We start from the raw sequence: 13,371 nt of genomic DNA, 5'->3' as shown, positions 1-13,371 counted from the left end.
TTAGATGTGATGTAAACCTCTGCTTGCACAGCTGGCACATTGAAATGAAGGGTTTAAAATACCCATAAAATGTTTTTGAAGGTATAAACAAAATCTATGATTCCATAAAACACAGATACCTTAATATAGACAATACAGAGTTGGGTGCTCTCATTTTTTACCTATCTATAATCAGTCTCATCTCTTTGCTATTGAAACCCTTTTCTCCTCCTCACTCTTTTATGCTTTCTTCCATGGTGCCTTCTATGCCTGAGAAAGGTTATACAGAAATCTCACAACATGAGGGCTTTGCAGCAGAGGATCAGGCGCCATCTTGCCTGCTGATATAGAACATAGAGGCCGTGTTGTCCACGAGGACCCTGACCACCCTGCCCTCCAGGCGCGAGCGGAAGGCCACGCACGCCAGCCGTACCGCCCTGAGCTCCTTGACATTTATGTGAAGCGTCAGATCCTGAGCCGACCACAGACCTTGGGTCTGAACGTTCCCCACGTGGATCCCCCAACCCAGGTCCAACGCATCGGACACCAGTTCCAACGACGGGGCCCTGTCCCTGAACAAGACCCCTTGGAGCATGTTGCTTGGGACGGAGCACCATCGAAGGGAGTCGATCACCGAGTGAGGTACAGTGAGGACTTTGTCCATCCTGTCCCTGGCCTGGGAGAACTCAGAGGCCAACCAGAGCTGGAGGGGCCTCATCCTGAGTCTGGCGTGATGGACCACGTACGTGCACACCGACACGTGCCCCAAGAGCTGGAGGCACATTCTGGCTGTTGTCACCGGGAACCTTGTGACTGTGTCGATTAGCCCCTTCAGGGTCTCAAACCTGTCTGGTGGGAGGGAGGCTCTGGCCGAAAAGGTGTCCAGGAGTGCCCAAATAAACTCTATGCATTGAACTGGGACTAACGTGGACTTAGTGTTGTTTACCAACATGCCCAAAGAAGTGCACGTGGACAGAAGCATCACATGATCCCTCACCTGCGACCCGGAGCTGCACTTGATCAGTCAATCGTCCAGATAGGGAAAGATCTGGAACCCCATCACCTGAGGTAGGCCGCTGCTACTGACATACATTTTGTAAACACCCTGGAGGCAGTGGACAGGCCAAACAGGAGTACTGTAAATTGGTAGTGATTCTGCCCCTCCACAAAATGGAAGAAGTGTCTGTGCCCCTCGAATATATGAATGTGGAAGTATGCGTCCTGCAGGTCGAGGGCAGCGTACCAGTCCTTGGGATCCAGGAAGGGGATAATGGAGGCCAGGGACACCATGCGGAACTTGAGCTTCACTTGAGGACACCATATTGGTTCAAACCTCGCAGGTCCAGGGCCTGATGGGCCTGAGTCCCCCTCTAGCCTTCGGGATAAGGAAATAGCAAGAGTAGAACACCTTGCCTTTGAACTCCCTGGGCACTACTTCTACTGCTCCTAGGCCCAGGAGCCGCCCCACCTCCTGCTCGAGCAGAGCTTCATGCGAGGGGTCTCCCAGGAGGGATGGGAGCAGGGGATGGTTGGGCAGGGAGGAAGTAAATTGGAAGGTGCAGCCTGGGGAGATGGTGTTGAGGACCCAACGGTCCAAGGTCAGCTGCAACCACTCCGGGAGGAAAGCACACAACCGATTGGAGAAGGGAAGCTTTATAGAGGGTGGATCCCTGATGAGAACCAGCAGGGTGCCCCCAAGCGTCCTGTCAAAACCGCCTTTTCCCCGCCTGCTTGCCCTTGGAGGGTCCAGGTTGGGGGGCAGGCTGAGACTGCCTCTGAGGGTGCCTCTTGTAGTCCCGCAACTTCTTATAGGCAGCCTCGTATTTCGGGTGAGTGGCCTGAGCGGGAATCTGCAGAGGCCTGAATTTAGATTTAGCTGGAGCCGGAACGTAGAGTCCCAGAGTCTGGAGGGTCGTGTGGAAGTCTTCCATGCCATGCAGCCTTGTATCCGTTTGTTCTGCAAACAGAGCTTTGCCGTCAAATAGGAGATCCTGCATGGAGGTCTGCGCCTTGCAGGACAGCCCAGAGAGCAGGAGCCACAATGCCCTTCTCATGGACACTGCGGGGTCCATGGATTGTGCGGACGTGTCCATCTCATCCAAAGCTGCCTGCAGGGTCGCCCTGGCAGCCACTGTACCCTCCTCCACCAGCGCTTTGAACTCCTTCCTATCGCATTCCTGGAGGGAGTCCTCGAACTTGGGCAGAGAGCCCCACAGATTGAACTCATACCGGCCCAGGAGAGCCTGGTGGTTTGCCACTTGTAACTGAAAACCTGAGGATGAATAAATTTTTCTTCCAAAAGAGTCCAGCCTCTGTGAATCTTTATTTTTTGGGGTAGGGGTTGGCTGGCCCTGTGGTTGACCGACTCAACCACCAGGGAGTTGGGCGCCGGGTGGGTGTATAAGTACTCGTGTCCCTTGGTGGGTACAAAGTACTTGCGTTCTGCCCTCTTGGAGATGAGGGCCAATGAGGCCAGTGTTTGCCACAGGGCATTTGAAATTTTTGCCACCCCTTCATGGAGAGGCAAGGCTACCCTGCCCGGTGCCAAAGAGGGAGTCCGAGGACTCCTTCAATCTCCTCTGCCTGGCGGTGAAGGCTTGATGCCACCCTTCTTAAGAGTTCTTGGTGAACCCTAAAATCCTCCTGCAGGACGGAGGCGGGCGGGGCCATAATCGCCTCATCCAAGGAGGGCGAGGAGGCTGGTGCGGTACTCCGGGTGTCTGCCGGCACCAGAGGGTCCACCACCTGGTCAGTCTCCGGGCACGGTGCCGAGGATGTATGTCCCATTGACTCTTTCCTTGGAGGTCTGGAGAGGGAGGCTGATGGTGCTTCTGAGGTTCTGGCCACCGAACGAGCCCCCGCTCGGTGCCACTGCATGTGGACTTTGCCCTTAACGGTTGCTGGGTGGTGAATGGCGTAGGGAACGTACCCTCGACAGAGACCGGTTCCAAGCTGGGACTGACTGTGGAGATCCCAGCGGTGGCTTGCTCTGGAGTACAGAGCCGACATAGGTGGAGCTCCTAGTACTGGCATGGACATAACGTCCCGGACCGCCTGGAGGGTCTCTGGCGTGGAGGGCATCTGGACATCCAGGGAGGTCTGCTCCGAATGGGCTGGGCTACTCTGCTCGACTTGAGTCGGAGGCCTAGAGGCCGGTGGGGATTGAGGACTGCCCGACATGGGTCTAGCCTCTGTCCTTGGTCTACTTTGGTGCCGCTGCGAAGAAGGCGTCTTTCTAGTCTTCTTGGCGTGCTCCATGGATGGGGAGCGGTGCCGACTGATCGATGGTGCCAGAAGGTCGCAGTGCACCGACACCGTGGTGCCCGGTGCCAACTCAGAGTGGAGTGGCACGCCGGAGTTGGGGTCAGCACCGATCCCATCAGAATAGCCCGGAGCCTAATGTCCCTTTCTCTCTTGGTCCAGGGCTTAAACAACTTGCAAATTTTGCAAAGATCGCTGATATGGGTTTCTCCCAAACAGCAGAGACAGTCCGAGGGTGGGTCACTCCTTGGCACAGATCGCCTACAAGTGTCGCACAACTCAAAACCCAGGGCGTGGGGCATGTCCCAGCCCGGGCGCTCTAACTAACTGAACTAACTAAACCACTAACTATAGGTACTAGCACTGAACGAACAAGCAGTTCTGCGGATGAGCTACAGCAAAGCTGGAGCAGAGTAGGTCCGACGCACCTTTACTGGCAGCAAGAAGGAACTGAGGACGGGGGGAGCGCACAGCTCCCCTTATACCATGCATGGAGGCACCACTCCAGGGGTCGCTGGGGCCCTCCCCACTATGGGTACTGCTAGGGGAAAAGCTTCCGGCACCAGTGCACGTGGTGAGCACGCACACCTATTGTGGAATAGACATGAGCAATTACTCGAAGAACTCCATTCCTATCCCAGTGTACCACAGACCTACTCTCTTCATTAAAGTTCCTCTTTTAAACTCATTTCTTAAAAAGCTGACAAATACCAAGACATAACTGCAAAAAGCCACCATCATTCCACTATTAAAAAGGCATTCTAAGCCAGCACCCTTCCCTCTGGGCTGCCCAGTTGTTTAGACCAGTTCTTTGAGTATTCACACAGTAAGATAATCAAGACTGGAACTGCATCCTCCACTGAGTCTTGTACAGCAATGTGTTTGTAAGCTCTTTAAATGACTTTAGCACCAATCTAAGGACGGGGCAAGGAAAAGGGCAAAATTAAAGCAAATGATCATGTTATGGAAAGTGCAATGTGTATTCTATTAGGTCCACTTTTTAAAATTAGACATACAATTTAAGAACTGAACAGAACTGAAGTTCTCCACAGACCATGGAACTCTTCTGTTAGACACTCAGGAAACAAGGACAGGACAGATGCTTAAATGTAGTCTCTTACCCACATACTCCATCTTTCTTGCTTTGCTCACTCTCCACATTCAGCAAGTGTTGAGTTTCCTTAGTCTCTTCATCCTCAGCAGCTGGTGGTTCTTCAACAATTTCTACAGAGCCATCTTCTGTAGCAGCTGCACTCACTGAAACATCTCCTGTTCTTTGTGATAACTTGCGCTGAAGCTGTTCCAGATTATGAAGAAAAAGTTAGATACAACTATTATAACAAAATGCCTACATTATCCCTAAAATGAACATATGCTCAGCTCTCACTAACATTTACATAAAAGTTAATTGTATATATCATGGATAAAGTAGCTCCCCAAAGGTCAAGTTACCATCCATTCAAAGTTACATGTAGTGTATTTGGTCTCTATACACCCCATTATAGCTGAGCGAGAACTCTGCTATAGTTAAGGTTAAGACCAGCTATCCATTTAGACCTCAACTTTTCTAAGTCCTCTAAAATCTACACAGTTGTTCAGATTGCCTTGATATCTGGCACGCATCTTGGAGGCGAGAGATACTAATAGTGGCTCAAATTCTGGGACATTTGTCAAGTTATTTGGGAGTGTGTCTGTTTTGAGAAATGTAATCTGAGTACATAACGCACTGAAACTTTTTCTGGAAATTTTCCCCTCCCTCCTCCCCACAAGAATGCTTATTGGGAGAGGAGAGGCAACTAAGGGTACAAGAGTAGGTGGTAATAGGGGAAGAGGGGTTTGGGTCTCCATTAAAGGATGGGAAGAGGAATGGGGGGAGGGGACCTCTGGTAAAGTGGAGGGGGTAGAAATTAAGGAAAGTGGAAAGGGAGAAGACAGGAGTGGTTGGAAAATATCAGGAATAGTAGAAACTGGGAGGTAAGGATGTCAGTCCTCAATTCTCCCCATTGGTGTGCATACTGGGATATATGGAAGCCCCACCCCTCAGCAGGGGGCTGAGCCCCTCTACTTTCTCATGGTGTTGGGGGATCTGGGGAGTGGGAATGAAGGTAACAAATTTAAAGACATGAAATCCAGAAAATGAATAGTTAAGATACTCCCTGTGTGGGGTGTGGAGGCTGGTCAAGCTGTGGGGAAGTGGTACAGTTTGGAGGAGGGGCAGGCTGGGTGCGGGTGGAGCATGATGGCTGGAAAAGCCTGGCTGAAACAGGCACAGAAGTCACAGCTGGAGACTGGTAGTAGGAGTGAGGGGCCAGCTCAGCATGCAGCTCAGACTATATAGCCAAGGTCGTGTGTAGCCCTTGAAGCTGCTGCTGCTCAGCCTGTGATACGTGCATGCAGCAGCACAGGGCATGAGACAGCAAGGAGCAACTTTTTACATGTTAATGGTTTCTATAGTGCCAACTAACAGCTTAATGGGATGGGATGGGAAGGGGTGCTGGACATTTTGATGGGGGAAGGGGTATGTGTTGAGGGGAATGGTGAGATGGAAGGCAGAATGAGAGAGGAAGACACACCTGTCTTCTCTCACACATTGAAAATTATAAAATAACAATATAATAAAACTGTCTTAGGTTTTGACCAGAGATGAAATTTCTCTCACCAGCTCTGTCAGCAACTACACACTGCAAACATTTCAAAGTACGACCATTATCTCCATTCCATTGAAACAACATGTACAGAAGGGGGGACTGAACACTGAGGAATCACATAGCAGCGTAGTGGAGAAACCACTGAACTGAAATTATTTCTAGCTCTGCCACTGGCCTGCTGGGCAAGTCACTTCACCTCATTGGTCCAAGTGATTCCCAAGAGGAATATTCTCCTCTAAAGAGACGCAATGTTTTAAGTTAAAAGGACACCAACTTGAAATCTTGTTTAAAAAAAAAAAGTTATTTTTCAGTACACTATCTGCCTTTCTTTTTTACTGTGGTTTCATAATCCCATTTTCCTATTTGTAAAAGGGATTTACAGACTATGGGACCCTAAATACCTTAGGTCAGTGGTTCTCATGTACTGGTGACCCCTTTCACACAGCAAGCCTCTGAGTGTGACCCCCCTTATAAATTAAAAACACTTAAATATATTTAACACCATTATAAATGCTGGAGGCAAAGCAGGGTTTGGAGTGGAGGCTGACAGCTGGCAACCCCCCACGGAATAACCTTGCAACCCCCTGAGGGGTCCTGACCCCCAGTTTGAGAATCCCTGCCTTAAGTGCTTTTGAAAACCTTCTTCTAAATCAGGGGCAGGCAAACTTTTTGGCCTGAGGGTCACATCGGATTTCCAAAATTGTACGGAGTGCCAGTTAAGGGAGGCTGTCTCCCCCCAAAACAGCCAAGTGTGGCACAGCCTCCAACCCCGATCTACCCCCCCAGCTGCTTCTTGCCCCTGATGGCCCCCCCAGGACTCCTACCCCATGCAACCTGCCCTGTTCCCTGATGGCCCCCCTGGGACTCCTGCCCCATCCACCACTCCCTGACCATCCCCAGAGTCCCCGCTCCTGACTGCCCCCTGCCACCCCACCCAACCCCTCCTCTCATTCCTGACTGCCCCCCCCGGGACCCCTGCCCCCATTCAACCCCCCTGTTCCCCACCCTCTGACTGCCCCACGCCTATCCACACTCCCGCCCCCGACCACCCCTCCGAACTCCCCTGCTCTCTATCCAACCCCCCCGGCTCCCTGGAGCACCGGTGGCTGGCGGTGTTACAGCCCAGCCGCGCAGCTGGAGCCAGCCATGCCACCGCGCAGCTCAGAGCACCATGTCAGGCCAGGCTCTGCAGCTGCGCTGTCCCAGGAGCCCACTGCCCAGAGCACTGCGCCAGCAGTGCAGTGAGCTGAGGCTGCGGCGGAGGAGGAACAGCGGGGGAGGGGCTGGGGACGAGCCTCCTGGGCCAGGAGCTCAGGGGCCGGGTAGCAGGGTCCCACGGGCCAGATGTGGCCCACAGGCTGTAGTTTGACCACCTCTAAATGTTTTCCTTTACCTTCTTGCTGTGTGAAAGGCCCACACAAACAAAAGAGAACTGACAAGCTAGCTGACTGACTACACAAAATAAACTGACAAAACAGAGAAAAATAATTTTAATTTCTTTCAGTTATTGCAGTCTTAGGTATTACTTCTAACAATAGTAGACAAAAGAAATTCAGACATAAACATTACAATAATCCTGTAAAGCAGAGTGTTTATCAGTATGAAAAGTATTTATAAATACTTGGAAAAGTCATTCTAGCATTGAATCAAGTTCTGGAGTTTTCATGGAATGTTTTTGCAAATAAGTTTCACACTGGAAGAGCCACCACATGAGTTTAATATACAACTAGAAAAGGTTAATATTTTATATAAATCCATACTTTACGTTTCCATAAAATAAAAAAATCAAACTTTTGCACTGTTTAAAAAATACTTCATGGATTTTTAAAGACAACTACTTTTGCGAACTGTGGTTTTCCCAATAATACTCTAAATAGTTTATGAAAGCTTCCAAAACACAATATATGCTGTCATCACTGCTCTTTAAAAAGGAACATTACCTTAGATTGGCGTTTATTCCATGGCATTGGAGATTTTTTTATTAATACAGCCACAAAGAAACCTCCAGTGTTCTGGTGATGTGGCAATATTCTAATGCTGGAGAGGGAAAAAAGAACTTCATGGTCAATACCAGCAATTGGGATTTTATGAAATACTTTATGAAATATTTTATGAAAGAAACATGCTCACATTTATTTTAGTGAAAATTATGTATCTGTTAAAATTAGGAAGATGAAATCATCAAGTTAGAAACAGAGTCTAAATGAAATATTCTAGCTTCCTATAGTGAATTGCATCAGTTGTAAAATAGCCTTAGTTTTATATTTGACTAAACTTTAGCATTGATAAAATGAGAATTTTAAATGTTTGATTTTTTTTTTTTTTACGATTATTCACTGCGAAAGTCTTTCCAATTTGCACACAACTGGTTGTTTAACTGCACTACTATTTTAATCAAGAGATCTAACAATACCACCTAGCTGTTACATAGCACTTTTCATGCCATTTACACACTTGTAGTAATTCTGCCAGACTGTAAATGAAGCCAGAATTTGTCCTTATGTTGTCATCAAGTAGTACAATCTTCCTTGAAATCAACCTATAATTACTTCTCACTGCCATATGTATTTTTAGGGTTCTAATCATAGTATCCAGTTACCAATGCTTATAATGAACCCCATCCTAGACACTAAAAAGTTTAGCGTTAGCTCACAGTTCATTCCTAAAATTTAACTGCCAGTTACTGCAAAGTGTCTTCCCACCACCATAAAAGCTAAACCTCAAAATTCCGTACCACTTTAAATCATTTTGGGAAAACGTACCAACGCTCCAGGTTCATTGCTTTTAGTTTTTCTTCATCTTTTATTGGGAACATGGTGGGCCGAATTTGGGTCTGCCTGTTAGAAGGCACGTCCTTCCAGGCTTCAAACCACTGTCCATCTTTTAGCATTACCTGCATGGGAAAATGGGACAATGTCATTTCAGCCTGCAATTTTGCATCACGTAACAATACAGTGACCAGGTGTCCGGTTTTGGACCGGAACACCTGGTCAAAAAGGGATCCTGGTGGCTCCAGTCAGCACCATTGACCGGGCCACTGACTGTTCGGTTGGTGGTGCCGCCACGCGGCATAGCGGGGCTGGCAGACTCCCTGCTTGCCTCCGCGCTGTGCGGCGCCTGGGTTGGGAAGCAGCCAGCATGTCCAGCTCCTAGCCTTAGGTCCACGTGCTTCCCTGCCCGCAGCTCCTATTGGCTGGGTCATGGCAGGGGAGGAGCTAGCGCAAGCGCAATTCGTGAGCGCTCAGCATGCAGCTGTTGAGGGATTGCGTGGCATGCACCTCTCCCGCTGCTGCCTGGCCCTCTTCTCCTCGGACGCCTTGTGTGGCTGGGCTTGAGCTGCAGTGCGGGGCCTGTGGCGAACCGCAATGAGTCTCTCTGTCTGCCCATTGCCAGCACCCAGGAGTATGTGTATCCCTGTCTGAGTGCTGGGAATGCGGCTGCATCCCTCCCCATTCTAACCCCCCTGCACCCCCATTCCCCACCACTGCATCCTTCCCTGTCTCAACTCCCCTGCACCCCCATCACCCCGTCATTGCATCCCAACCTCCGCCTCCCTCACAGCATCCCTCCCCATCCCATCTTGTCCTGCCCCCGCACACCTACCCATCCCAGCCCTGTATCCCATACAGCGCTCTCCCACCCATCCTCTCCACCTCCATGTCCTTCACCCCCCACAGCCCTGTATCCCATTCACGTCCATACACTGCTCCACTCCCATTATGTCCCTATACACCCCTGTGCCCCCCACCTCCTCATGCACCCATAACCTTCTGCCTCCCCCTGCATTGCCATCCACCCCACATACCCCCAACACATCTCCTCTCTCCTTTACTGCCCCCTCTTACTCCTACCCTGCTCTCATCCTTAGCCTCTTTCCCTCCCCATCCTCTCTCCTCCACCCACACCCCACCCCCATCTTTTCCCCTCCAGCCCACCTTCCTCTCTTCCCGGTTGGGTGATTTAGGTAGCCCCTGGAAAAGTGTATGGAAAAGTGTCTCTGTGTAGGCAAGTGTGTGTCTTATTAATACACATGCACTGTATGTGTGTAAGAGACTGTGAGTCTTTGTATAGGGGGCTGTGTGTATTGCCACATGTGTATATACCTGTGTGAATAAAATTTGCAGCCTAACTCTGACTTTTATTCCTTTTGCTGTCTTGTGCAAAAAAAATTGATGACATAAAATGTGTATTCATTTCATACCAAGTTTTTAAAAGAGAAGGGAACTCTTAAAAAAAAAAAAAAAGAAGTATTATTTCTTAAAAAAAGTTAATCACAGAATCATAGAATATCAGAGTTGGAAGGGACCTCAGGAGGTCATCTAGTCCAACCCCCTAATCAAAGCAGGACCAATCCCTGTTGTTGACTAGTTGTTGTTGACTAGTAATTGCAGAAGAGCCAATGTATCATATGTTTCTCCCCACCTTTGTCTAGTTACTTTATGAACTCTTTGTTGCAGATTCTCTCTTTTTATGTGTATGTCCAGCACCTACCACCCTGGAGCCCTGATCTTAGTTGGGGTCTCTAGGCACTAAACAATTGTAATATTAAATAATGTGGAAGTATATGTGTTAGTGCATGCTAGATGTGTACACATGAACACAAGTGTGTATCTGCATGTAGATGTGGGTATCAGTTTCTACAGATTTATTTATATAGGTATCTGGACAGGTGTGCATTTCTGTGGTTGTATTTGGGCTTCAGGAGTGGGTCTTTAATGGACCCATTGTAGCTGTGATAATGTGTGGTCCTAATTCCATACATAAAATTAAAATAACTTTAGTGAACAAAAAACAGAGCTAGTTACGAAAAATGGAAAGAGGGGAGGGAAAGAATCATGAAAACCTTTGTGAAATTTCGTTTTTTTAAAAAATTACCCTTTATGACTATTTGGCTGCCAGCTCTAGCGTCATGTAACAAATAAACCCTGAATACATGGGTCAAAACAATAAATATGCCTGTTTGGCCTTGCAGTGAAAATGAGCAAGAGAGGGTGGGGAAGATCAAGTGACAGAGGGAGGGGGGAATGGAGTGAGCAGAGGCGGGGCAGTGGTGTTCGGTTTTCTGGAATTAGAAAGTTGGCAACCCTGTGTAACAACTAAAATCTGCTGTATCAAGATTACTAGTGCCAGTTGTCCATTTAGGAATAAAGTTTGAGGTTAATTTACTTGTTAATATAGATGGAACATAAAGAAATAATGCAGGTTGAAAAACTAACCACACCAAAAAAGGCGGGAAATTCAAAATTCCTGTAGGAACCTTAACTTGGCAATATTAGTCTGAGTATATTTGTATGGGATACATTTACCAAGAAAAAACAATCATTACAAATGGACAAGGATATCAAGTCAACATTTCTGTAAGAATGGTAACATTTTCCTGACTTGTACGATTAATTTAATCTTTCTTATCACATTAATATATGTTTAAGAAGGGTGACCAGACAACAAGTGTGAAAAATCAGGACAGGGGATGGGGGGCAATAGGAGCCTATATAAAAAAAAAGAACCAAAAATCAGGACTGTCCCTATAAAATCGGGACATCGGGTCATCCTATTTAAGACAAAAAAGGAGTAGCTCTATTCTGCTGAATTAACTGCATACTCTCACATTTGGATAATATCAAAACTACATAGTTGTGGAACTCCAATGAAACAACAGCATGAAACCACAACTGCTCACACAATATTTACAGTTTTATGTTACTCTGTCATCACATACAATTCGATAATGAAGGGGTTTTGTACTAAATTTCAGTCACTAATATTTTACGAATTGTCAAGACTAGCACATGAAGTTTCAACTTCTAAAATTCAGCCATTTTTTAATTAGCCTTGTTCAAAACCTGCTTTTCTTGAAGATGTACTTTATACAAATTACTGGACTCAATGCTGGGGTAATTTGGTGAAATTCTATGGTAAGTGTTATACAGGTAGTCAGACTGGATTGATCTATTGGTCCATTCTACCCTTAAAATCTATGAAAACATACATCACAACAGTTTCTCATTCTCTGGTACACATCCCATGGACATTATCAGGTCTCCTTCAGCAGGATGTTCTGACATACAGTCAGAAAGGAAACAGCCATGGAAATACCAAGGAAAGCCTACACACCTCAGCAGAAAAAGCATAAGGTGACCTCTGCTGAACCTCACAATTTTGACCTGAGAGAGTTCCATCCATATTGGTGTGTTGGAATTGTAATGGGCATTTTTGAATAAGATATGTTTTCCTCCCCCTACATAATGATCAGCTAACTTAAAAGCTGCCATAAAGACTGTAGTTTTAAAGGAAGCTAGTTAAACCTTTGGACAGACCTGAGCATTAAAAGTTTCAGTGGTAAAGATTTATTTGAGAAAATTATGTGCAGTGAAAACCAGGAATTTAAAATGAGTCTTGCACTTAATCTTTACTGCTGTTTTCACATCCACAAATGCACTAAAATAAGGCTTAATGTACATTCTCAAGTAGATGACATAGGTTCAGGACAAGTAAATCTGCCAGTATTTCTCTACATAGTATTTATGCATTATTTTGAATATACATCTTAATGTTATGGAGAAGATTTCTATCCCGAGATCAACTTTTAGCATAAACATTCACAGAAATGCAGTACATCAGTTAACATTCTTTCTGGATATTTTGTGTCTGACTGCAGCAGTGTGTGTGTAAACCCTATCTTTTTGCTTATTTAAAAAGTAAAGTATGAATCCCAGTCAAGGGAAAGCAAAATCTTTTCACTTTGTGCTTTGCTATTTGCGTACAACTATGGATGCTACTTGAACCCCTTTCCATTTATGGTCAAGCTGGAGATGCAGCCTAAAACAACTGGAATCACGCTCCCCAACCACCATTCTATCTGTAAATACATTTAATCTGCCAGGATCCTCTGAAGCAAGATTTGTTTTATAAGTTTGGCATCCTAAGTTACCTCTGTTTTCCTTTCTTTTAGCTTCACCTCTACTTGCAGGCAGGTCTATTTTGCTAATGACTCTGCAGACAGATTCTATTTCATGGTGAAGCTTCGAAAAGTGTAAATTAAATTGTAAATGCAAAACACAAGATTCCAAATTGCATATGCCATTACACATTTTGCATTTACAACATGGGTACACATTTTAAGGTTCAGCCTTCAGTGTCAGAAGGAGTAGGAAACTTAAAGCAACCTTCTAAGGTCGGTTTCTGCTGAAAGAATACAGGCAATCCTCGGACTTATGATACAATTGGTTCCTGAAGATTGCGTTGTAAGTCGAAACATCGAAACCGCAATCCACTCCATTGCAGGACTGAGCGTCGTAAATTTGAAGTCGAATCAGGGTGTCAATTCAGAAACATCATAAGTCGAAAATCGAGGACTCCCTGTATTTCAATAAGTCTGAAGGACCTGTCCACTTCTTGACCCTTTTTCCCAAGCATCCAGCTCAGCTACAGAACCTCAGGGATAGATAACTGGCTGGATAAAAAGGGATGGGAAAGAAGCCAG

The 13,371-nt window shown here is 46.7% G+C and overlaps 1 protein-coding gene across 2 annotated transcripts in view; it reads right to left on the bottom strand.

Annotated features, from left to right (window-relative positions):
- Positions 1–13,371, bottom strand: part of NSUN2 (NOP2/Sun RNA methyltransferase 2) — a 49,074-nt gene that overhangs the window by 15,664 nt on the left and 20,039 nt on the right. For both annotated transcript variants that reach the window (XM_073332404.1, XM_073332405.1), the window contains exons 11-13: positions 8,651–8,781; positions 7,829–7,925; positions 4,362–4,537 (exon numbers count right to left, since the gene is read on the bottom strand). In XM_073332404.1, coding sequence (XP_073188505.1) covers positions 4,362–4,537; positions 7,829–7,925; positions 8,651–8,781 — 404 coding nt within the window. The remainder of the gene's footprint in view (positions 1–4,361; positions 4,538–7,828; positions 7,926–8,650; positions 8,782–13,371) is intronic.

This window comes from Lepidochelys kempii, chromosome 2 (genome assembly GCF_965140285.1).
Source record: "Lepidochelys kempii isolate rLepKem1 chromosome 2, rLepKem1.hap1, whole genome shotgun sequence".
Lineage (NCBI taxonomy): Eukaryota > Metazoa > Chordata > Testudines > Cheloniidae > Lepidochelys > Lepidochelys kempii.
Note: the sequence above shows the minus strand (reverse complement) of the source record. Positions and strands in the feature narration are given on the sequence as shown.